The sequence below is a fragment of the Piliocolobus tephrosceles genome, chromosome 1 (assembly GCF_002776525.5).
Source record: "Piliocolobus tephrosceles isolate RC106 chromosome 1, ASM277652v3, whole genome shotgun sequence".
In the NCBI taxonomy this organism is placed as follows: Eukaryota; Metazoa; Chordata; class Mammalia; order Primates; family Cercopithecidae; genus Piliocolobus; species Piliocolobus tephrosceles.
The window spans coordinates 35,873,561-35,897,700 of NC_045434.1; the positions used below are offsets into that span (position 1 = coordinate 35,873,561).

Sequence of the window (24,140 nt, forward strand, 5' to 3'; positions counted from 1 at the left end):
TTTTAGGCATTCTTTTGACTTTTTTTGACATTTTGTCTTCATTTATTTATGAAATAGTTTATTTATGAAATCATGGTCTGGTCATAGAACTAAATTAAAAATATATTCATAAAACTTACTGAAAAATGGACATTTGTCTTACCCTTATATTTCTTAATCAGTTACCAATTTGTAAATATCTTAAATTAATCCTCTGCTCTCCATTCTCCTTGCCATTTACAACATCTCTTTTTGTCTGTATTTATTACATTTCTCTGTTATGTGATCCTTTCCATCTTCCAATATCAGCTCAGTATTTTCCTGCATAAAATTCTTAGTTTCCTCAAAGCCCTTGTTATTATATGACCTCTAATCTGCTTCCCAGTCATAAACTCTGCCACTATTGATAATTGAAGACATTCCACTGTCTCCTGGCTTCCACTAATGTTAAGTCAGGCATGCGTTGTAATTGCAGTACTTGTGTAGTTGATATTCTTTCTGGGTGCTTTTAGTTTTTTTTAACCCCTGCGTCAGACAGTTTCACTGTGATATGTCTAAGTAGATTATTATTTTTATTATTATTTTTTGAGATGGAGTTTCACTCTTGTTGCCCAGGCTGAAGTGTGATCTCAGCTCACCACAACCTCTGCCTCCTGTGTTCAAGCGATTCTCCTGCCTCATCCTCCCGAGTAGCTGGGATTACAGGAATGCACCACCATGCCTGGCTAATTTTGTATTTTTAGTAGAGACAGGGTTTCTCCATGTTGGTCAGGCTGGTCTCAAACTCCTAACCTCAGGTGATCCACCTGCCTCAGCTTCCCAAAGTGCTGGGATTGCAGGCATGAGCTACCACACCTGGCCCTAAGTAGATTATTTATCCTGCTTGGAATTATTTGACTTTATCCTAGAATTTGTATCTTTGAATAGTTCTGGCCAGTTATCAGCTATAATCACCTCAAATATTGTCTCTCCTTATAGAGCTCTGATTAAATGCATTTTGTACCTTCTCATTCTTCATGTCTTTTTTCAAGTAACATACTATGAAAAGAAACGTCCAATTGAAGATTAAATTATATTTCTACCATAAAAATAGAGTAATAGTGCAATGAAAATAATATAGAAGAATATGTAATGACAGGGAAAAATGTCTACAATATATTAAGTGAACAAAGCAGATTATAAAACAGTATGCATATGAGTTTGTTTTTATGTTTTTATGGTTTGTTTTTAAAGGAAGGGGTTATTAAGCTTTAATTACCCCAAATATGCCTCCAAAGTTCATTTTGGCAAAGTAAATATTTCTGTTCAGTGTATTTTTTCTGGGAAATTGCTTTTATAAATTTGAATGGCTTTTAATCATCCTTTTTAGGCAAAATATACAATAGCAATTGTCAATGCTGAAATAAAAATACTTAAGCTATTACCATGTAGAGTAAATGAGAAAATACAAATTCTCAATTTTAAAAATTCATCTGCCAAAATGATAGTTCATTATCATAGGTTTTGTTTTTTATTAAATGAAGACAGCAAGCTAGACGTTGTAGTTTTCTGTTTCACACTTTTCAGCATTCATTCCATTCTCTTTCATTCGCTTATCTGTGTAGGTCTGTGCACATAATGATGTTTGATGTTTCTCGGTTCCCATAATGTAACAGATAACTTGACACTTTATTAAAAAGATAGGATAAAGATATTAAGTATCTCATTATTCACAAGCTCATTTGTGAATAATGGCAGATGGCATTCAAAATTAACTCTGCCCTGGGCCAGATATGGTGACACATGCCTATAATTCAGCATTTTGGGAGACTGAGGCAGGAGGATTGCTTGAGGCCAGGAGTTCAAGTCAAGACCAGCCAGGGCAACATAATGAGACCCTCTCTCTAAAAAACACTTAAAAAAAAATTAGCTGGGTGTGGTGGTGGCACACATCTATGGTCCTAGCTAGCGGGGCGGCTGATGCAGGAGAATCACTTGAGCTTAAGTGTTAGAGGCCACAGGGAGCTGTAATTGTGCCTCTGCAGTCCGACCTAGGTGACAGGGTGAGATCCTGTCTCAAAAAAAAAAAAAAAAAAAGCCCAAAAAACTCTACCCATATTTTATTAAAAGGGCAGATACCAATTAATCCAACTGCTTTTAAAATTGTAGTGGTACCATGATTCAGTGTGAAAATAAGAAACTGTCTCTACATCTGTGACAATAATAATAAAGCTCAGTGTGTACCATACACAGGAGATACACAGAGCAGTACTTTCTCATAAAAAATACTGTCATACCTTTCAAATCCAATTTTTGTTACAAAATTACGAAAAAGATTCTCAGAATACTGCAGTTAGTCAAGTTAAACACCAGGAAACTACATTACTGTAACTTAATATACAGAAAGGAATATTTCAGAACAGAGAAATTAGAATGAAATGAATTTTTGAATATTTTTAGCATCACCTCCCCAAAACCCTGTACCCATTAGCAGTTATTCCCTTTTTGCCATAACCCCACGCCTCACTCTCTAGGCAACCCCCAGCGTTTTGTCTGTCTCAGTAGAGTTATCTATTCTGGACAGTGTCATGTAAATAGGATCATACAATATGTAGTCTTTTGTGACTTCCTCTTTTCACTTGACAAAATGTTTATGTTTCACCCGTATTATAGCATGTATTAGTGTTTCTTTTTTGAGAGGGCATGTTTTTATTTCTCTTGTGTATATACCTAGGAGTGGAATTACTACGTCATATGTTGGCTCTGTGTTTAATCTGTCGAGGAAACTCCAGACTGTTTTTCAAAGCACTACACTTCCCACCAGCAATGTCCTGGATAATTGAAGTTTTTTTCTCCACATTCAAGCCAACACTTGTTGTTGTTTGTGTTTTTGATTATAGCCATCGTAGTGGGGGTGAAATCATATCTCATTGTAGTTTCGATTTGAATTTTCCTGATGGCCAGGGATGTTGAGTGTCTTTTCATGTGGTTATTGGGCATTTTTTTTTTTTAAAGAGAAATATCTGTTCAGTTACTTTGCCTGTTTTTTTTATTTTTAGACGGAGTCTCGCTCTGTCACCCAGGCTGGAGATCTATGGCATGATCTCGGCTTATTGCAACCTCTGCCTCCTGGGTTCAAGTGATTCACCTGCCTCAGCCTCCCGAGTAGCTGGGATTACAGGCATGTGCTACCATGCCTGGCTAATTTTGTATTTTTAGTAGAGATGGGGTTTTTCCATATCGGTCAGGCTGGTCTCGAACTCCTGACCTCAGGTGGTCAGCCTGCCTTGGCCTCCCAAAGTGCTGGGATTACAGGCATGAGCCACTGCGCCTGGCCTACTTTGCCTATGTTTTAATTAGACCGTTTGTCTTTTTATTTTTTTATTTAATTTTACCTTATTTTTGAGACAGTCTTACTCTGTAGCCCAGGTTGGAGTGCAGTGGCACATTCTTGGCTTACTGCAACTTCTGCCTTATAGGCTCAAGTGATCCTCTCACCTTAGCCTCCCAAGTAGCTGAGACTATAGGTGCACATCCCCACGCCTAGCTAACTTTTGTATTTTTAGTAGAGAAGGGATTTTGCCATATTGTCCAGGCTGATCTCAAACTCCTGGGCTTGAGTGATTGTCCCACCTTGGCCTCCCAAAGTGCTATGGTTACAGATGTGAGCCACCATGCCTGGCCTATTTGTCTTTTTAATGTTGAGTTGTAAGAGTTCTTTATATATTCTGGATACAAGTCCCTAATCAGATTTGCAAATTTTTTTTTCCATTCTGTGGGTTGTCTTTTTACTTTCTTGATGATGTTCTTTGTAGCACAAAAGTGACTTAAATTTTGATAGAATCTATCAATATAGTTTATCTATATTTTCTAATGTTGATCGTTCTTTTGGTGTTTAAGAAGTCATTGTCTAGTCCAAGGCCTCTGTTTTCTTCTATATTTTTAGGTATTTGATCCTTTGTGAGTTAGTTTCTACATATGGTGTGAGTTCCAGGTCCATATTCATGCTTTTTCATGTGGCTATTCAGTTGTCCCAGCTCTATTTGTTGAAAAGAAGAATCTTTCTGCATTTTTCTTGGCACCTTTGTCGAAAATCAGGTATTAATAATCATAAAGGTGAATGTTTGTTTATTTCTGGACTCTCAGTTCTTTTCCATTGATAGCTATGTGTCTATCTCTAAAATTGGGAAGTATTGAGTTTTCCAGCTTTGTTATTTTCTTTTTCATGATTTGTATGGCTATTCTGTGTTCCTGAATTTCTATATGAATTTTAGGATCAGCTTGTCAATTTCTGCAAAGAAGCCAGGTGAAATTTTGGTGAGGATTGCTTTAAATCTATGGAAGAATTGGGGAGCATTGCCATATTAACAATATTAAATCTTGTAGTCAACGAATATGGGATGTCTTTAGACTTATTTAGTTAAATTTTTATTCCATTTTCTTCATGGCGCCTTTTATTTGCATCAGATATTATAAAGTTGATGAATTCACATTCTTTTATTTCATTTTATTTATTTTTTTTTTTGAGATGGAGTGTCGCTCTGTTGCCCAAGCTGGAGTGCAGTGGCATGATCTCGGCTCATTGCAGCTTCTACCTCCCAGATTCAAGCGATTGTCCTGCCTCAGCCTCCCAAGTGTCAGGGACTGCAGGCGCACAGCACCACGGCCTGTCAAATTTTTTTTCTTTCTTTCTTTATTTTTTTTTGAGGTGGAGTCTCGTTCTGTCTCCCAGGCTGGAATGCAGTGGTGCGATCTCGTCTCACTGCAACCTCTGCCTCCTGGGTTCAAGCAATTGTCCCTGCCTCAGCCCCCTAAGTAGCTGGGATTATAGGTGCCTGCCACCATGCCTAGATAATTTTTGTAGTTTTAGTAGAGGTGGGGTTTTGCCATGTTGGCCAGGCTGGTCTCGAATTCCTGACTTTAGGTGATCCGCCCGCCTCGGCCTCCCAAAATGCTGGGATTATAGGCATGAGCCCCCATGCCCAGCCATGAACTCATATTCTTGGACATAATCTTTGTCATCCTTTGTAATCATTTCTGGTTGAGGTATGGCATTTTTCTTTATTCTTGGCACATTGGCAAATATCCTCTGAGACTTTCTTTTGAACCATTGTATTTTTAAAAACATTTATTGTAGAGATGGGGTCTTGCTACATTGCCCAAGATGGTCTCAAACCTGTAGGCTCAACTGATCCTCACCACTTGGCCTCCCAAAGTGTGGGAATTTCAGACGTGAGGCACCATGCCTAGCCTGAATCATTATATCTTTATGATCATTCATATTCACCCTAAGGCTGTATAACATAATGACTTCCTCCATTATAGTCTGCAGAAATTCCAAGTCAGAAGTATTTGTTGTGGAACTTTCCTCCATCTCTAGTGCAGCTGTGGTTGGCTCCCATCTCCAGTTGGCTGTTTGGTTGGACCTCTTCTATGTCTTTTAACCTCTCTATTATTCTCTGTCACTATTTCTCTGGACTATCTTCTGTATAATTTCCTTTGATCTATATTCCCATTTACTAGTACTCTCTTCAGACATGTTTGATCTCCTGTTTAATTTATCCATTGAATTTGAAACTTCAATTTTTTTTGTTTTGAGAAATCTTGTTGGTTTTTTTCAAATCTGTTTGGTTAAATGGTTTCTTGTCCTTGCTTATGTTTTCCTTCTTTTTTCCTTTCCTTTTTTTTTTTTTTGAGACAGGGTCTCACTCTGTTGCCCAGGTTGGAGTGCAGTGGTGCAATCACGCTTACTGCAGGCTCAAATTCTTGGGTTCAAGTGACCCTCCCACCTCAGCCTCCCAGGTAGCTGGGACTACAGGTGTGCACCTCCATGCCTGGCTTATTTTAAAACTTTTTTTTTTTTTAAGAGATGGGGTCTTGCTCTGTTGTCCAGGCTGGTCTTGAACTCCTGGCAACAAACAATCCTCCCCACCAGCCTCCTAAAGCGCTAGGATTATAAGTGTGCACCCCCACGCCCAGCCTTCCTTTTCTGTGTTTTCAAGTTTCACTTTTATTTCCCTTAACATATTAATCGTTCGGATTTTTTTTGTCCTAAAAGTAACAATTCCATTATCTTTAGTTTTTCAGTTCTGCATCTCTTAGCTGTTTCTGCTGTTTCCCATTTATTCTGCCTAGTTTCCTAGTATATTTTATGAAGTTTGACTATTTTCCTTTTTTTTTCTTTTTTTTTGAGACAGAGTCTCACTCTGTCTTCCAGGCTGGCGTGCAGTGGCGCAATATTGGCTCACTGCAACCTCGCCTCCCAGGTTCAAGCCATTCTCCTTCCTCAGCCTCCCGAGTAGCTGGGACGAGCTTCTCCTTTTTATGGTAACTTTATCTTTTGGAATTCTGTACAGCCTTGATTGATATTGTAATCTTCCAGGGAGGAATTTCACTTGTGTCTGCCAGTATCCTGGAGACCCAACCTGGATTAGCTTTAGAACATATTTATCTCAGATTTTTCAGACCACATAGATAGTGTGAGTTTAGATTGCAAACTCTAGTGAGGGGGTTATGATTTCTTGGGGCAAATTTCCCCTCTGTGCACAGCATCGAGTAGAGACAGACACATTTCCTTCTGTTTTGGTTTCTTTCTTATACACTGAGGTTGTAGCCTTATGTGTGGTCCCTAGCTTTATGTGGCAGTATCCTGTTAGACTTCCCATTTTGGGCAGGCCCTAGACTTTGCCATTTTGTAAAGTATTGTCCTGTGTGTACTATTCTGCAAAAATACTGTACCCTGTGTTGCTGTCCGTGTAGAAGCTCAAGGTTTCTAGGATTTGGCGAGAATACTTAGATTTCTCATATGTCCCCTAGAATTCCAGTTTCCCTCCCTCCCTCCCTCCCTCCCTCCCTCCCTCCCTCCCTCCTTCCTTCCTTCCTTCCTTCCTTCCTTCCTTCCTTCCTTCCTTCTTGCCTCTGGATTTGTGCTAGCTTGGCAATAACTTTTAAAAGGTTTTCGGTTTTTAATATTTTACCCAGCATCTTAGTGGTCTCAATTGTAGAATCTATTCAGGGAATCTAATTTTCCATGCTGTCAGAATTGGATCTATAACATTGCATAATTAACATCGTTGTAATTACTGTGTGTACATTTACTCGCTTTGTTCTTTGTATTTTTATGTGTACATTTCCTTCTAGTTATTTTGACCATGCTGTCATGTTTTATGGTCGTACCATACTTTACGCAGTTACTTTTGTATTTGTTTGTTTTCAACTTTATGATTTAGATAGTGCTGCTAGGTAGCTGTATCCATCAACTTAAAAGTCATGTTTTTTTCTTTCCGTAGGTCGAATTGACATAAAACAGTTGATAGCAAAGAAGATAAAGTTGACAGCAGAGGCAGAGGCAAGTAACTCCCTCTACTAGGAACAAAAATGTAGAGTTTTAGATAGAGTTTTGTTTGGTAACATTTTTAATGATAAATTGCTCACATAATTATTTAAGCAGTTCATCTGTTGCAATTATCCTGTGGAACAAGAAAATAAGATCGGCTGAGTTGTCATCCTGCATAAGGATCCAGATTACCTTTTTCTCTCCCATCTCATCTATCACTGGCATTTTCTGGCACTTACCAGCAAATCTTGGTTTTAGTGACCCATGGTTAATAGTTGATAGCATTGAATGTCTTTATTAGTGCTTTATGATAGTATCTGTCATGGTTCACAGTAAATAGCAGCCCTCCAATAAACGTTGAATCTGAATCTAGAAGTAGATTCCCTGTCAAAGAAATAGAAATAACAACTCAAAAAAAAAAAAAAAAAAATCATGAAATCATTTCAAGTGGGGATAAATAGTTCTACAAACCAGAATTCCTCAGTACCCTCAGGAAATTGTGGAGGGCAGAGAACATTTTTTTGAAAAAACATTATGATCCAATACCTGGATGTAAGTTGACTTAAAATCCAAAGCAAACTCCTGTTTTCCCAAGGAGAAGATCACTTCCAAAATTTATTGGCCAGTTTGACTGTATAAACATCCAGTGATGAAGATGAAGTAGCCCTGTTTTATTTATTTAGTTACATGCATACGTACATATGCATTTGTAGAATATTCTCGATTTAGAAATGTTTTTGTAATCGTATTTCATGAAATGTATGCCAGATTATTTATACTCACTTTGATGTCAACGTCTTTGTTATTATCAGACCTAGTTTTTCAGTTATCATCCAAGGCCAGGGGCGTAGTATTTGTACTTTCATCTCATTTGTTGGAAATCGGTACTGTTTGAGTCCAAGGATGATGCTGTCACAGCAAATTTATTAAAGAACATATTTGCTTAACATTAAGAGATCTACCCTCTCCTCCTTCCATCATCCTATAGGCATATTTGTGATGACTACAATGTAATCCCTTATGGTATTGTTTTATAAAGTGGTACTCAAAAGATTTATTTACTGCACTTGAAATTGTGGGTATAGACTCCTAGTTAATAGGGTGTTAAACTTTATTTTTCCTAATTCCATTAAGTTACCCGTGTAAGCCTCCAGCACTACAGTGATGAAGGTCATTTCTGGTGAATGTCTTTCCCAATTAGTGCTTTGTTTCTCCATCATAAGAGATTGTTTAATGATCTGTTATGCAACTTTTTATCTGATGACTAATTTATAATTTTGGCTAAGAAAATAAAAATATTTAATGTATAGACACATGCTAGTTTTTTTTTTTTTTTTGAGACAGAGTCTCTCTGTGTCACCCTGGCTAGAGTACAGTGGCACGATCTCGGCTCACTGCAACCTCCACCTCCTGGGTTCAAGCAATGCTCCTGCCTCAGCCTCCCGAGTAGCTGAGACTACAGGCACGTGCCACCACACCTGGCTAATTTTTTGTAATTTTCAATAGAGATGGGGTTTCTTTTCTTTTTTTTCCAGCCCATAGGTGTTTTATTTTTTTTTTAACCCGTATTATGCCATGAATTCGTGGGGAATAGGTTCCAGCAGCTCAGGCATCTTCCCATTGGTTCTCACAAAGTGTGCTTCTCTGGGTGGAGCAGGCTGGCGCTTTAGTTGAACCCAGATACCTTTCTCTTTGGCTTCTTTCTTTTTCTGATCATTTTCCTTCATGCGTTTCAGGAAGCTGTCTCGGCTCTTAGAGTGCTTAATGTGCTCAGTATGCACATTAATTCTCTTGGCAAGAATCTTGCCCTTGTTTGTTTACAACAATGCCAACAGCATGCTGGCTGTAGACATTGTAGACTCCTCCAGTTATGCCATGGTAACACTTGTGGGGCATTCCTTTTTGAACAGTACCCATTCCCTTGATGTCTGCAACATCACCTTTCTTATAGATTCACATATACGTGGCCAAAGGAGCAACTCCATGTTTTCTAAAAGGCCTAGAGAACATTTATCAGGTGCCTCTCCTCTTTCCCTTTGTGTTCGACATTTTGGTGAATTACTGGAAGATGGTGGTTCCAGCCTAAAGGGCGAGATGGGGTTTCACTGTGTTAGCCAGGATGGTCCCAATCTCCTGACCTTGTGATCCGCCTGCCTTGGCCTCCCAAAGTGCTGGGATTACAGGCATGAGCCACCGCGCTCGGCCTAAAATAAATTTTGTTTTTGTGGTTTACTAGAGTGTTTCTGACCCTTCTTATTTCTCTAGTCAGGCTGGATACCTACATTTTTGTTATTCCTTTTTCAATTCTTCCTTTGTCCTTTTTTGTTCCTGCCCTTCTTATCAAGAACACAAAACCTTATTATGTTCTATTTGTGAGGGAAAGTTTCAAATAGGTGAAAAGTAAGTCTGTCTCTGCTTTCATTCCTCTATTGAAAAATCTAAAGTGGGAGGAGAACTTCTTCCCATACAGAAGCACAAACCCAAAGGCGAGAGGGAGTTTGGGGTAGAAAGTAGAGGTTTTACGGAAAAGGGGCAGAAAGGGGTGGCAGGAAGAGAGAGAATGGGGGGATATTCCAAGGATTTAAGTTAAAACTTTTTAAAGAATATTCTACTTGTCTGCTTTATATATTAATAAAATTATGAAATCTTTTAGCTTGGTCACTTAGGAGGATTAGAAGAAGAAAGTAATGAATGAAGTAAGGGAAAAGCTGAAAGAAAGGTGGACCTTGGTTTAGCTCGTATTAATATGTGTATTGTGCAAGATAAGGGTTTGCAGAGTTGTGCAAGACTTGTTCCCTGATGTTAAGGGAAGTATTGGCCTGAACAAAGGTAATGGTGTTAGAAAACTTACACTGTACATATTTTAGGGCACTTAATGGGCATCTGTGTCTCTATTGGGGCACAATGGCAAGAAAAAGTTGAAAAATTGAGGCTAGATTATAAAGCATTTTTTCTCAACTTTTATGCCCTCATTCATGTCGCTCTTTCTATCTGAAATTCATTTTCTCCATCCACCAATCAAAATAATGTATATCCTTCAAATTTTAGGTCAAATCTTGCTGTTTCTACAGTTTTCTGAACATTCCAGTTGAAATGATGTCCTCTCTACTCTATATTCCTAACTACTTAGTTTATATGCCTACTATATACTCTATATGTATTAGACTGTACATTATTCTGAATGAGTCACCAAATGTCATTTGGTGAACTTTAGGTGATTTGACTTAGAAGTTTTAAAACTGTCAATTATTTGCTGTCTAATGAGATTGACTATTTTACCATTGTTTATTTATTGTAATTTTTTTTTTTTCTTTTTTTTTTTTGAGACAGAGTTTTCACTGTGTTGCCCAGGCTGGAGTGCAGTGATGCAATCTCTGCTCACTGCAGCCTCCACCTCCTGGGTTCAAGTGATTCTCCTGCCTAAGCCTCCCCAGCTGCTGGGATTACAGGCATGTGCCACCATGCCCGGCTAATTTTTGTATTTTTAGTAGAGGTGGCCTTTCACCATGTTGGCCAGACTGGTCTTGGAACTCCTGACCTCAAATGCTTCACCTCCCTCGGCCTCCCAAAATGCAGGGATTACAGGCATGAGCCACCGCGCCCAGCCAATTGCAGTGTTTTTGAACAAGATGTAGTAGGACTACTGTTCTGATGTGAAAGTTCAGGATGGCATATAGAGTTTGGAGACAGAATTGATAGGGAGCTGTTGTAATATTTTAGTATTTTAGACTGAGGAAACAGATGAGCCAGTAGGAGAAGGGAACTACATTTAGAAGTCCTCTTACAGGCTAAGCTTTTATACTTCGTACTTTAAATACATAATTTTACTTAAATCATCCCATTTATAAGAGAGCTCTAATTGCTCACATTTTTTTAGTTGTTGCTTTATTGGTTGACATTTACTAACATGGAAGGACTTGAGATAATAAGTATGTGAACATTGTTCAGAGCCATGAACTTGGTTTGTTTTTTCACATACTAATTCCTTTTCTGTTGTGGGTTTTTACAAATAATTTTTGAAAACTGAACGTTAGGAATCTTTCTGGTCATTTGTAATTTGTGTCATGTTCCTCCCGGTTGTCACTTCATCTTTCCTTGATCTTTAAAGTGAGAGCATTGCACTGGTTGTCTCCAAGGTCCCTTTTAGCTCTAAAGGTTTATGTCATAATTGTGTAGCTGACTAAAGCTTTTTCAGAATTCACTGCTTGTTATTGTAAAGGAAATAGTCGATAAATTTCACTGGCTGCTGTTTCAGCTCCACAGAACTAGAGTTGTCAGGTAAAATACAGTATGTCCAGTCGAATTTGAATTTCAGGTAAACAATGAATACTTTTTTAGTAATCATGCAATATTTGAGACAGACTAAAAAGTTATTTGTCTGAAATTTAAATTTAAATATAGTGTCCTGTATTATTTGCCAAATTGGGCAACCAACAAAGAACTCTGAAAAGTTAAATGTGTAGATAGAGGAGCTCTTATTAAGGACAGGCGTGAAGAAGTTCGTCAAGCATTGAGCAAACCTTTTAGTCTAAAGGGAAGAGGAGTGAGGGAAGTGATGACGTGAGTGTGTTGAAATTAGTGGTTTGAACTGACTGAATCTCTTAAGGTCTCTTCAAGGTCTCACGTGGTTGTTAAAAGAAGTTTTAAGGATGTACTTTTTATCTAATGCCAGTGGGGTCATACAAACTTGTGTAGCTCTGAGTTATGACCTTTTGAAATCCTTAGAATTGTGTTGTAACAAGACTTTAAAAGATCTTAGAACAGTCCAAGGGAGATTCATATGATTAAGTCCCAACCAACTTACATTAACAATTTAATTAGCTTTGCTTTTGTTGTTGTTGTTTTTAATAGAGACTATGTTGCCCAGGCTGGTCTCAAACTCCTGAAGGCATAAAAGAAAATATATTCAAATGATATTAATATATCTCACAGAATCTTAGGAGAAGATGAACATTCAAGCTCTGGAAAGAGTAAGGATTTTAGTAGGAAGAGTTTAAATACTTTAGATATTTCAATATAATAAAGTTTCCACTCACTTTCTTTCAAAGCTCAGAACATCAGATTTATTATAAGAGAGATAATTGAATTTTGGCCAGAAGGACAAGGTCATATAGTATAGCCCTGGCCTGGACATTAGATGCCTGCCCTCGGTTCTGAGAGGAGTTTTCAGAGAAAAATGAATATGTTAAGAAGGGCAAAGGGAATGTCTTTACTAATTGGTGTTTGTTGAACTTTTGTTAATGTACACAACTTTATAGAGGGAATGTTAGGTCTCGTGAATATTAGAAGGATGAAAAAAATTACTTTCTATTTCTACTTCTTAAAAATACATTTTTGGGCTGGGCGCATTGGCTCATACCTATAATCCCAGCACTTTGGGAGGCCAGGGTAGGTGGATCACTTGAGTTCATGAGTTTGAGACCAGCCTGGACAACATGGCAAAACCCTGTGTCTACAAAAAAATACAAAAATTAGCTGGGCATGGTTGTGTGTGCCTGTAGTCCTGCTGCTCAGGAGGCTGAGGTGAGAGGATCATTTGAGCCCAGGAGGTAGAGGTTGCAATGAGCCAAGATGGCGCCACTGCACTCCAGCCTGGGTGATAGAGCCAGACTTTGTCTTAAAAAAAAAAAAAAAAAATTGTAGCAACATATTCTGTTTGCTTCTCATGTAACATTTCAAATATTGCTTTTTCACATCAGTACCTTATGCTATTGTCCAGCAATTAAATGATCAAACTGTGATGAGTAAGAGTCAGGATACAAAAATTAGCTGGGTATGGTGACACATGCCTATAATCCTAGGTACTGGGGAGGCTGAAGCAGGAGAATCGCTTGAACCCAGGAGGCAGAGGTTGCAGTGAGCCGAGATCATGGCATTGCGCTCAGCCTGGGAGACAAGAGTGAAACTCTGTCTCAAAAATAAATAAATAAAAAGACTCAGGTGTCATGTCTGCAAGTAAGAGTTTCTTGCCATGTTTTTTCAGTCATTCGAATAACACCTTCTAAACAAGTTTTTGGTTCAGGTGTGGTGGCTCACACCTGTAATCCCAGTACTTTGAGAGGTTGAGGCTGGCGGATCACATGAGTTAGAGACCAGCCCAACCAACATGGTGAAACTCCATCTTTACTAAAAATACAAAAAAATTAACCAGGTCTGGTGGTACATGCCTATAGTCCCAAGTACTCTGGAAGCAGGAGAATCACTTGAACCAGGAGTTAGAGGTTGCAGTGAGCTAAGATCACACCACTGCACTCCAGCCTGGGTAACAGACCATGACTTCATCTCAAAAAGAAAAAAAAAAAATTTTGGATAGTGCTTATCTATTGATTTATTGGCCGACTGCTGGAGAGACAAGTCTAAGTATTTTCTGCTCAGAAATCCTTTGATTATGGTATAAGTTAAGAATGGGTTTTGCTGTAGTAGTGAACAAAATAATAGGGGCTTATACAAGATTAGTAATTTCTTTTTCGCATGTCTACAATTCAGAGGTAGGAGGTCCATAGCTGGTACTGACTCCATGGTCCTCAAGGACCCCGGTTTGGTTCCTTCTAGTTCCCTACCTCACCATTTGTAATTGCTTGATGGGTTCTTCTTACCCTCGGCACAGACAAAACCAATGGACTGAGACAGTGGTAATGCAGTAGAGAAGGAGTTTAATGCAAAGCTAGCCAAATGGAAGGACAGGAGTTTATTATACACACCAGCCTCTGAGAACTCAGAGGCTTGGGTTTTTATGGGTAAGTTGGCAGGCAGGAGTCTAGGGAATGGATGCTGCTGATTAGTTGGGGTTGAAATCATAGGGGTGTGGAAAACAGTTCTCACGCACAGAGTCAGCCTCTGGGTGGGGGTCACAGGACCAGTCATGGGTTTAGGGCGTAAGCTGGTCAGTTGCCAGAATTCAAAGATGAGAAAAACATCTCAGAAGATGTTCAGGTCCCTCCCATAATCCTAATCTTGTGGCATTTCTTTAGTGTTACAAAGGTGGTTTCAGTTCCCAACGAGGGACTATTACCTCATTACATCAAAGTTGAACTATGAATTTCTCCCAGAGTTAGATTGGCCTCTGCTCAGGAGTGAGTGAGGATGGCCAGCCTATGAGGCTAGAAGCATGATGGAGTCAGACATGCTAGACGTCTCTCTCTGTCATAGTCTTTGCAAAGGCAGTTTCACATTCATAGGCTGTGGTCCTCCTCATTGTCCAAATGGCTCTAGTCATTTCATCTGAGTTCCAAGTGGCAAAATTGAGGGAAGGAAAGGAGTAGGGATAAGGAACAGGTATCTGCTGTCTGTTAAGGAAATTTTCTGTGGACTTTGACAAACCTTTTCCACCTGTATCTTATTGGCTACCCAGGTGCAAAGAGAGACTGGGAAGTTTATTTATTCTAAGCAGTCATGTGCCCAGATAGAAATCAGGGATTCTGGTACTAAGAAAGCTGGTAGGCACTGATAGGGTTGACAGATAACAGTTTCTACTATGGCTGTCTATTTTTCTTTGCTGCCCCAATCTGCTGGTCAAATTTCACCTTTTTGCTATGCAAGTGTGACTATACATTTTTCTGATATTTTCCTTTCTGCCTTTCCTCATTTTATTTAAATGCACAAGTGTAAGAATCTCTAGTCTGTTTTGAAGAATTTTGGGAAAGTCAGTTTATTGTGCTTTATGATTTCATCACTTACAAAAGGTAGACAGGTACCTGTCCTGTTGCCCTTGAATGTTTAGCAGTTCGATTTAATGAATGCCTACTTGGTTTCTTTGTCTATCAGGTACTACATTAAGTGCTGGGATTTTAAAGAAGTTGTATTTTCTGTTCTCATGCTGAGAACACTATATATAAAATGCATGAGCAAGGGGAACAGTGACTTAATTAGATACCTTAAAAATGTTCTTTGGCCAGGCACAGTGGCTCACGCCTGTAAACCCAGCACTTTGGGAGGCCAAGGCAGGCAGATCATTTGAGGCCAGGAGTTCAAGACCAGCCTCGGCAACATTGTGAAACCCTGTCTCTACTAAAAATACAAAATTAGTTATCAGTTAACAAAAAGATATGGTGTTTAAAGTCAGTTGGGCGGGGGGCAGACAGTGAGATGCCAAAAAGCAATAATATATAGAATTTCAAAGTAAATGCAATGAAGGAAAAGAATGAGATTCAGTAAGAGAGGAGAATAGAAAGAACTTTAGAGTGAATTATCAGGAGACCTTTTTGAGGAGTCAATTTAGTATAAGTCGTAAGCACTGTATTACCTGTTCCATTGTGTTACTTGTTTTGCTCAGAAAGGTCAGGTTTCTGGTACCGTGCCACTAAGATTAAAAGATTCTCTGTGCAAAGACAGGCAGCAAATCAGAGAAAGAAATAATTTTTAGACTAGCAATAATATGACCTTGTGGGGTTAGACTATAATGTTCTTTAAAACCATTTTTGAAGAAATTGTGATCAAGGGACCTACATTTTTTTTTTTTGAGACACTGAAAATATTATTTACTGATTGGTTTACTTTGTTTTTTTCTTTCAGCATACTTTAAGATTGTTTTATGTCTCTGTACCTTTGAAAGAGTTATTTACCCATAAATGACCCTGACCTTTTTTCATTTTAATACTCAGTCCAAAGTAATCTCTACCTGGAAGCCTTTTTAGGTAGAAGAGTTATCTTTCTAAAATGCAAATCTGAACATGTTTATAAATCTTGTGCTTAAAATGTCATTGGTTTCCAGGTGTCTTTAGGATAATCTAGTCCCTGCTTGCTTTTCCAGACTTATCTCTGATCATTATCATTTGTTCCTTTAACTATGTGTTCCAACCATAGGGTCTTTGTATCATGGTTGATCCCTCTTGTTGGAATCTTAGAGATTATCTAATTCAGCTTATTTAATACAAAAGATTTCCTTAAGCTCTAAAATATAGTTTACTAGATTACCTAAATAAGCACCTTTTCTAGTTTCTAGTTAACTGCCTCCTCCCTTCTTCTCCTTCTCCCTTCCATCCTTCTCTCCATCCATCTGTCATGGTGCGAGGGCTGTCAGAGTCCACTGGCTGCATGAAATTAATATCAGTAGATATGAGATTGAAAAGATAAGCAAATTAGAAAGCCTCTAACCTCAACATTATTTTCAAGTTACTGATACCAGACGTTATTCAGATTTATTAGTGATCACATACTGAGTTCTAATTAACAGGTTTCATGTGATAGAAGGCAGAAGTGGACTGTTTCTTGTACTGTATTTCTTAATATTCCCTCTTACAAAGGGAGTAACAATAATAAGCAGTCACTCGTTATTGTCATCACTGCTAGGATCTGTGAAAGGAGGAGATTCAGGAAACGTAAGCATCCACAGAGCAGAGTTCTTTCTTCCTTGTGCCCCGGGGGCAGCACCTTCTATCAACTTTAATTCCTCAGAGAAAGAGGAGAAGGGCATTAGGAAATGAATATTAGACATGTAATTATAATGCCATGTAAAGAAATGTGGTAGGTTTAGTTACCTGTTAATAATAAAAGCACTAAATGGTAGGATTTGCTTAAATTACAATTTTTATTGTACATTGTTTTATTGTTCCTCATAGGTTAGCTCAGACCTAGGGGGAGAGGTTGGAACAACAAATACCTGGAGAGTGATAACTGTGTCAGGTGCCATCCTGTGTGTTTTCAGATCCAGACCGTTATCCATGTGTAATAGTTTCTATCCTGCCGAGCTTTGTTTATAGAATCAAATTGAAAGGGAAAACACCTGTACCACCTAGCCAGTCCAGACAGCCTCATGTATCTTTTTCTTCGTAGTATCTTTTAACTAGGATATTCCCCTTTTCAAAACACACACACACACACACACACACACACACACACACACACACACACACAGTCTTCGCTGGACACAGTGGCGTACACCTGTAATCCTAGCACTTTGGGCGCCTGAGGTGGGCACATCACTTGAGGCCAGGAGTTCAAGACCAGCCTGGCCAACATAGTGAGACCACATCTCTATTTAAAAAGATAAAAGTTTCAGGCTGGGCGCGGTGGCTCACGCCTGTAATCCCACCACTTTGGGAGGCTGAGGCGGGTGAATCACCTGAGGTTCAAGACCAGCCTGACCACCATGGAGAAACCCTGTCTCTACTAAAAGTAAAAATTGGCTGGGTGTGGTGGTGCATACTTATAATCCTAGCTACTTGGGAGGCTGAGGCAGGAGAATTGCTTAAACCTGGGAGGTGGAGGTTGCGGTGAGCTAAGATGGTGCTGTTGCCCTCCAGCCTGGGCAACAAGAGTGAAACTCTGTCTCAAAAAAAAAATAAAGTTTTAAGGAAGAACTCACTTTTTTGTCAAGTGGTGAAAGCAGCTAGCCGAATAATATTCAGGACTGTCACCCAAGTGGGAGGTCAGAAGCTCAACCGGTTGTCTGCAGCCATGGCGGAGCCAGAGGGTCTCAAAGGGCCTGTGCTATACCAAGGCTCCAGTTCCCTGCAATGCTCCAGACGACCCTGGGTAGTCTATTCTTGAGCCCCTTCATAGTCGCTGTGATTGTCAACTAAAGGAAAACTTTTTAAGAATTAAAGTTACTGTATTTAGAAGTCTTATTGAGAACTGCAGACAGAGCCTACTGCCTGGGAGTAGTCTTATAGGAGGTTTTGTTAGCCTGTTCTGGCACTGTATTTTAGTCTACTATTTATATCTAGGTGGTGGGGGTTTCACATATGTAAAATTACATTTGTTTAGAAGTTATATTAGAGTAGAAATATGTTAAGGTTTGGCATAAGAGTTTATTTGGTTATAGATTATAGAAGTATAATTGCTGTCATTTTATTTATAGGAAAAGGCAAGGCTTGGGTTATTATCTTCAAGGAATATCGTGACTTAGGCAAGAGATGTGGAGGAGTGTGTGTTTTATTTTGTCTTAAAAGTATTTGGAAAGCTGTGAACTTTGTGAAATTGTGTTGGCAAGCAGAAATGAGTAAATATGGCTTTTTTGTTTGTTATTTTGTCTCACATATGGATACCTAAACTACTCACATATGAATGCTACTTCAAGAAAAGAAAATACATGAATTGATCATATTAAAATAGTTACCTTATAAGTAATATTCTGTACCGTCTGAGGTGTCAGAGGTTGGGGGTCATAGATGAGGGAGATTGTGAAAGAAATTTACAATACTGACCTGGGCTCGGTGGCTCATGCCTGTAATCCCAGCACTTTGGGAGGCCGAGGCAGGCGGATCACCTGAGCTCGGGAGTTCGAGACCAGCCTGACCAACGTGGAGAAACCCCGTCTCTACTAAAAATACAAAATTAGCTGGGTGTGGTGGCGCATACCTGTAATCCCAGCTACTCGGGAAGCTGAGGCAGGAGAATCGCTTGAACCCAGGAGGCGGAGGTTGCAGTGAGCCGAGATTATGCCATTGCACTCCAGCCTGGGCAACAAGAGGAAAACTCCGTCTCAAAAAAAAAAAAGAAAAAAAAAAAAAGAACTTAGAATCATGGTAATTATAACGTGGGGATAAGGCACAGTGGCACCTGCCTGTAATTCTAACATTTTGGGAAGCTGAGGTGGGAGGATTGCTTGAGCTCTAGAGTTCAGCCTGGGCAACATAGGGAGACCCTGTCTCTACAAAAAATAAAATATTTGCCAGGAGTGGTGGCACACAACTGTGATCATAGCTACTTGGGAGGCTGAGGTATTTTGTTTTATGCTTACAAGGGGTATACGTTTTAGAAGGGTATAAATCACTATGTTGCTTTTTAGGTAGCTGTTTCTGAAACTTCAAGTCAGATACAGGAATTGATTTTTTGCTTTTACTCCTATGAACTCACTGTGCCTTTCTTTTGATCCAGCTCTGTTTAAGGGAGCCCTTTAGAGAAATGCTAATTACTCACAAGCATGTATTAGTTCCCCATGTTTTTCTTTGTTTTAAAATTCTAGGAATTGAAGCCATTTTTTATGAAGGAAGTTGGCAGTCACTTTGATGATTTTGTGACCAATCTCATTGAAAAATCAGCATCATTAGATAATGGTGGGTGTGCTCTCACAACCTTTTCTATTCTTGAAGGAGAGAAAAACAACCATAGAGCGAAGTAAGTGTGTCTTATTTTCTTTTAATGCAAACATTTACTCAGTATAGTTTAGTGGTCAAAATGGACTGCAGCAAACATGCTTGAGTTCACACCCTGGTGCCACTTTTTATTGGCTGTGTGTTACATTGGGAAAGTTACTTAACCCTTTGAAGGAGAGTGGAGTTTTGTCTTTACGTATAAATTATAACATACATACATACCTCTTTTAAGACTGATGCCTGGCACAGTGGCTCACGCCTTATAACCCCAGCACTTTGGAAGGCCGAGGCAGGTGAATCACCTGAGGTCAGGAGTTCAAGATTGGCCTGGCCAACATGGTTATTTAACCATTTGAACCATTTGTCTCTACTAAAAATACGAAAGTTAGCCAGGTGTGGTGATGGGCACCTGTAATTGCTGCTACTCGGGAGGCTGAGGCCATGAGGGTCACTTGAACCCGGGAGGCGGAGGTTGCAGTGAGCAGAGATTGTACCACTGCACTCCAGAGAGAGAGTCTGTCTCAAAAACAAAAAAACAAAAAAACACACACTGACTAATAAGGTCAGACGTAGTGGCTCACACCTGTAATCCCAGCACTTTGGGAGGGCAAGGTGGGTGGATCACTTGAGGTCAGTAGTTTGAGACCAGGCTGTCTAACATGGTGAAACCTCGTCTCTACCAAAAAATACAACAATTAGCTGGACGTGGTGATGCACGCCTGTCGTCCTAGCTACTCAGGAGACTGAGGCATGAGAATCGCTTGAACCTGGGAGGCAGAGGTTGTAGTGAGCCAAGATCGCGCCACTGCACTCCAGCCTTGGTGACAGAGACCCTGTCTCCAAAAAAAAAAAAAAAAAAAAAGACTACTAATAAAACAACATAGCCAACACTTGCTGAGTGTTCTACATCATGAATTTATTTAAACCAAACAGTGACCCTATGAGACAGATAACTGTAACTATCCACGTGTTACAGATTAGGAAACTAAAGCACAGAGTACTTAATTAAATGTCCAAAATTACATAGCAGGGATTTGAACCTAGAGTCTGACTCTAGAGTCCTTGCTCTTGGTCATATCATGGCTGGGCACGGTGGCTCAAGCCTGTAATCCCAGCACTTTGGGAGGCCAAGGCAGGTGGACCACGAGGTCAGGAGTTCAAGACCAGCCTGGCCAAGATGGTGAAACCATGTCTCTACTAAAAATACAAAAATTAGCTGGGTGACATGGCAAGTGCCTATAATCCCAGCTACTCGGGAGGCTGAGGCAGGAGAATCGCTCCAGCCTGGGGGAAGGAGGTTGCAGGGAGCTGAGATCATACCAGTGCACTTCAGCCTGGGTGACAGGGTGAGATTGACAAAAAAAAAAAAAAAAAAAAAAAAATCATATCACTGTGTGCCTCTCTATTGCACTGTATACAGTACTTGTAATAAAGTACAGTGCCATTAGTATATGCTTTTCTAATTGATGTTTCATCCAGAATAATCGAGTGAAGCTATCAAAGGCTAATATGTGTTAACTTGCCATTCCATGCTCTTTTCAGCATTATACCCCTGTTGGGAGGCATAGACTCATGTTCTGGAGAATAGTTTTGACCAATTATAGTTAAGTGCTGGTAGTAGTACCAAAAGCCCTAAAGAAGATGAGCAAGATGTTAAAATGGGAGTTTTTAGTAACTTGCAACAACCTTTAAAGTCAGGAGGCTGTTGGAAGTTGCTGGAACTACTTTGATATCAGGAAGGGTATGGTAAACATCAGTGCAGTTTCAGAGGACACATCAATAACAGTATATATGACCTGGAGTAGAGGGTGCTTGGAGACCTGTCTGACCTCAGGGGATCTCTACAAGAAGGAAAAGTGATTGCCAAAGTCCACAGGGGCTGGGTATGGCGACCTTTCCATTCTCTACAAGAAGGAAAAGTGATTGCCAAAGTCCATAGGGGCTGGGGGTGGCGAACTTTCTGTTCTTAAGAGTTGTGTATGTACCTACCTCACAGCATGGTTCAGAGGGAGTAAATGAAATAACATACATAAAAACTGTAACACAATATTTGGATCTGTTTTAGCCGGGCATGGTGGCAGGCACCTGTAATCCTAGTAATGGAAAGGTCATTGGTCAATTAATGTTAGATGGTGTTATTGGTATGTTCTCTTGTCTGTGGGATTAGATTTCTTATAATACTTGAAGTACTTATATCTTGTTTTAATTTTTCCTCTTCTCAGGGATTTGAGAGCACCTCCAGAACAAGGAAAGATTTTTATTGCAAGGCGATCTCTCTTAGAGTGAGTATTTTTAGTTGTTTTTAATTAAATATGTTTGATTTTTTAAAAAAAGCTATTCTATAGAATCATTGCTTAGTATATGGATATGTAATGAGTTCTGTATCTGTATAAATCATTAGTGGGTTTTTAGTTGTATGTTCTTTCTTGCTCCTTTCTGATCTTCTGGTTCTGTATCTAGTTTCGAAAGAGGATTTAGGGATACGAATGGTTACCTGGGCTTGGCACTGTGACTCACATCTGTAATCCTAGCATTTTGGGAGGCTGAGGCAGGCAGATTGCTTGAGTCCGGGAGTTTGCCAAAGACCAGTTTGGGCAGCATGGCAAGACTCTCTCTACAAAAAAATACAAAAAATTAGCCAGGCTTGGTGGTGCATGCCTGTAATCCCAGCTACTCAGGAGTGTGAGACAGGAGGATCGCTTGAGCCCGGGAAGGTGGAGGTTGCAGTGGGCCAAGATTGTGCCACTGCACTCCAGACTGAGCAACAGGTACGACACCCAGCAACTCCAGCCTGGGTGACAGAGCAAGACTGTCTCAATAAAAAAAGAAGTGTACTTTTCTTTAAAAAAACATCTTATGCTTATCAAAAGTTACTTTCTATGAGTCAAATTGATGTTTACTACTTCCCCTAAATAAGAAGGCCTGTTTTCTAAGCATGTAATATACTGTTTAGTGTTTTCTAAGCATGTAATGTATAGTGTTCAGTGTTCTATCACACTGTAGTTTGAAGGAATTAATCTTTTAAAATTTACATCTGGGGAAAACGCAGGTTTTTCACATAAAAGGGAAAAGAAAATTTATTTTAAACATTATAATTAGGATTTTAGAGATAGAATTTATACATGAAAAATAAACAAAGTTACACATTAACTAAAAAAGAAAATTTTAACCAAGGAAATAGAACATGCTTTCTGTGGCTCAGATGAGTTTTTTTTAGACTGTGAAGATCCTTAGTCCAGAGATCAAGTAGTAGTATATTAGATTACTAAAAATCATTTAGAAGGTTAGCATTATCATTCCAAAAACAAGTTAAAACAAGTTAAAAAACCTGTTTTAGTCAGATATAAAAGATTTATTTAGGAAAAGTCATCTACATTATTGTTACGTTCTAAAAGAAAATTAGACCAGTCTTAAATACAAAAGTCAATGAAGAGAAGGTAAAATCTTTGTAAATGATTGAGTTTTATAGATGTGTAGGGTAGTAGTTGGTTATTATCATCATCATCATGATCAACATTATAGAAATTCATGTCAATTTTAACATTTTGGGAACAGATAGTACTTAATATATATTAAATTTAGGGAGTAGAATGTATGCATAGGATTAAAAAAATTCTTAGCATTTGAAATAGTTTGTTTCCTGTTTCTAGTGAATGGCCTTTGTTTACTTAGAAAACATCCGTTTCTGGTAGGTTTTAAAGATAAATGTAGACCATTCTTTTTTGAGATGTTTTTGGTGAGTGGATTAAGCACCTTCTCAATGGCTTTAAGTTAACTGCTTTAAGAAAAGACTTTACTATATGGTGTTTTAAATTTAAATATAGATTATTAACTTGTTTTGTTTGAACTGCATTTACAGTGAGCTGCTTGAAGTGGACCACATCAGAACAATATATCACATGTTTATTGCCCTCCTCATTCTCTTTATCCTGAGCACACTTGTAGTAGATTACATTGATGAAGGAAGGTAAGACAACAAAAAAGATGGCTGGCTAGTTGATGCATGAGAAGTTAGGGGTTTTCACTAAATTTTGGTAAAGGGTAAATTGATTAAATTGCTTCAGGAAATCCTAAAGCAGCAGATTTGAGGGTGATATTCCTCTGCCCTGAAAAGTTTAACTGATGAGAAAATTAGAAATTTCATTACTTTTATTTTCAAAATGGTTTATTTGAATAGATCATAATTCAATTTCTAGGTAATTTTCCCAAATGGGAGAATTTTGTACACAGTTGACTTACGAACAACATGGGTTTGAACTGTGCATGTCCACTTATATGCGGAAGTTTTTCTTTTTCTTTTCTTTTCTTTGTTTTTTTTTTTTTTTGAGACTGAGTTTCACTCTTGTTGCCCAGGCTGGAGTACAATGGCACCATCTCGGCTCACCGCAACCTCCGCCCCCTGAGTTCAAGCGATTCTCCTGCCTCAGCCTCCCGAGTAGCTGGGATTACAGGCATGCACCACCATGCCTGGCACATTTTTTGTTGTTTTTTTTTTTTTTTAGTAGAGACGGGGTTTCTCCATGTCGGTCAGGCTAGTCTTGAACTCCCGACCTTGGGTGATCGCCCGCCTCAGCCTCCCAAAGTGCTGGGATTACAGGCGTGAGCCACCACATCTGGCTGGAATTTTTTCAATCAATATGTTTAGCACTCTGTATCCATAGGTTCTACATCTGCAAGCAAAGGCAGATTGGGATCTAGAGTATTCCAGGATGTGAAACATACATTAAAAAATGGCAGATTTTTCATATCTATGGGTTCCACAGGGCCAACTGTGGGACTTGAATTTGCATAGATTTTGGTGTCTGCACACT

General features: G+C 39.1%; 1 protein-coding gene and 1 pseudogene across 1 annotated transcript in view; one reads left to right on the top strand and one right to left on the bottom strand.

Moving 5' to 3' along the window:
* Positions 1-24,140, top strand: part of SOAT1 (sterol O-acyltransferase 1) — a 58,510-nt gene that overhangs the window by 18,101 nt on the left and 16,269 nt on the right. The window contains exons 3-6 of the mRNA XM_023231251.2: positions 7,248-7,306; positions 19,200-19,351; positions 21,552-21,611; positions 23,189-23,296. Coding sequence (XP_023087019.1) covers positions 7,248-7,306; positions 19,200-19,351; positions 21,552-21,611; positions 23,189-23,296 — 379 coding nt within the window. The remainder of the gene's footprint in view (positions 1-7,247; positions 7,307-19,199; positions 19,352-21,551; positions 21,612-23,188; positions 23,297-24,140) is intronic.
* LOC116418800 lies at positions 8,863-9,343 on the bottom strand (annotated as a pseudogene).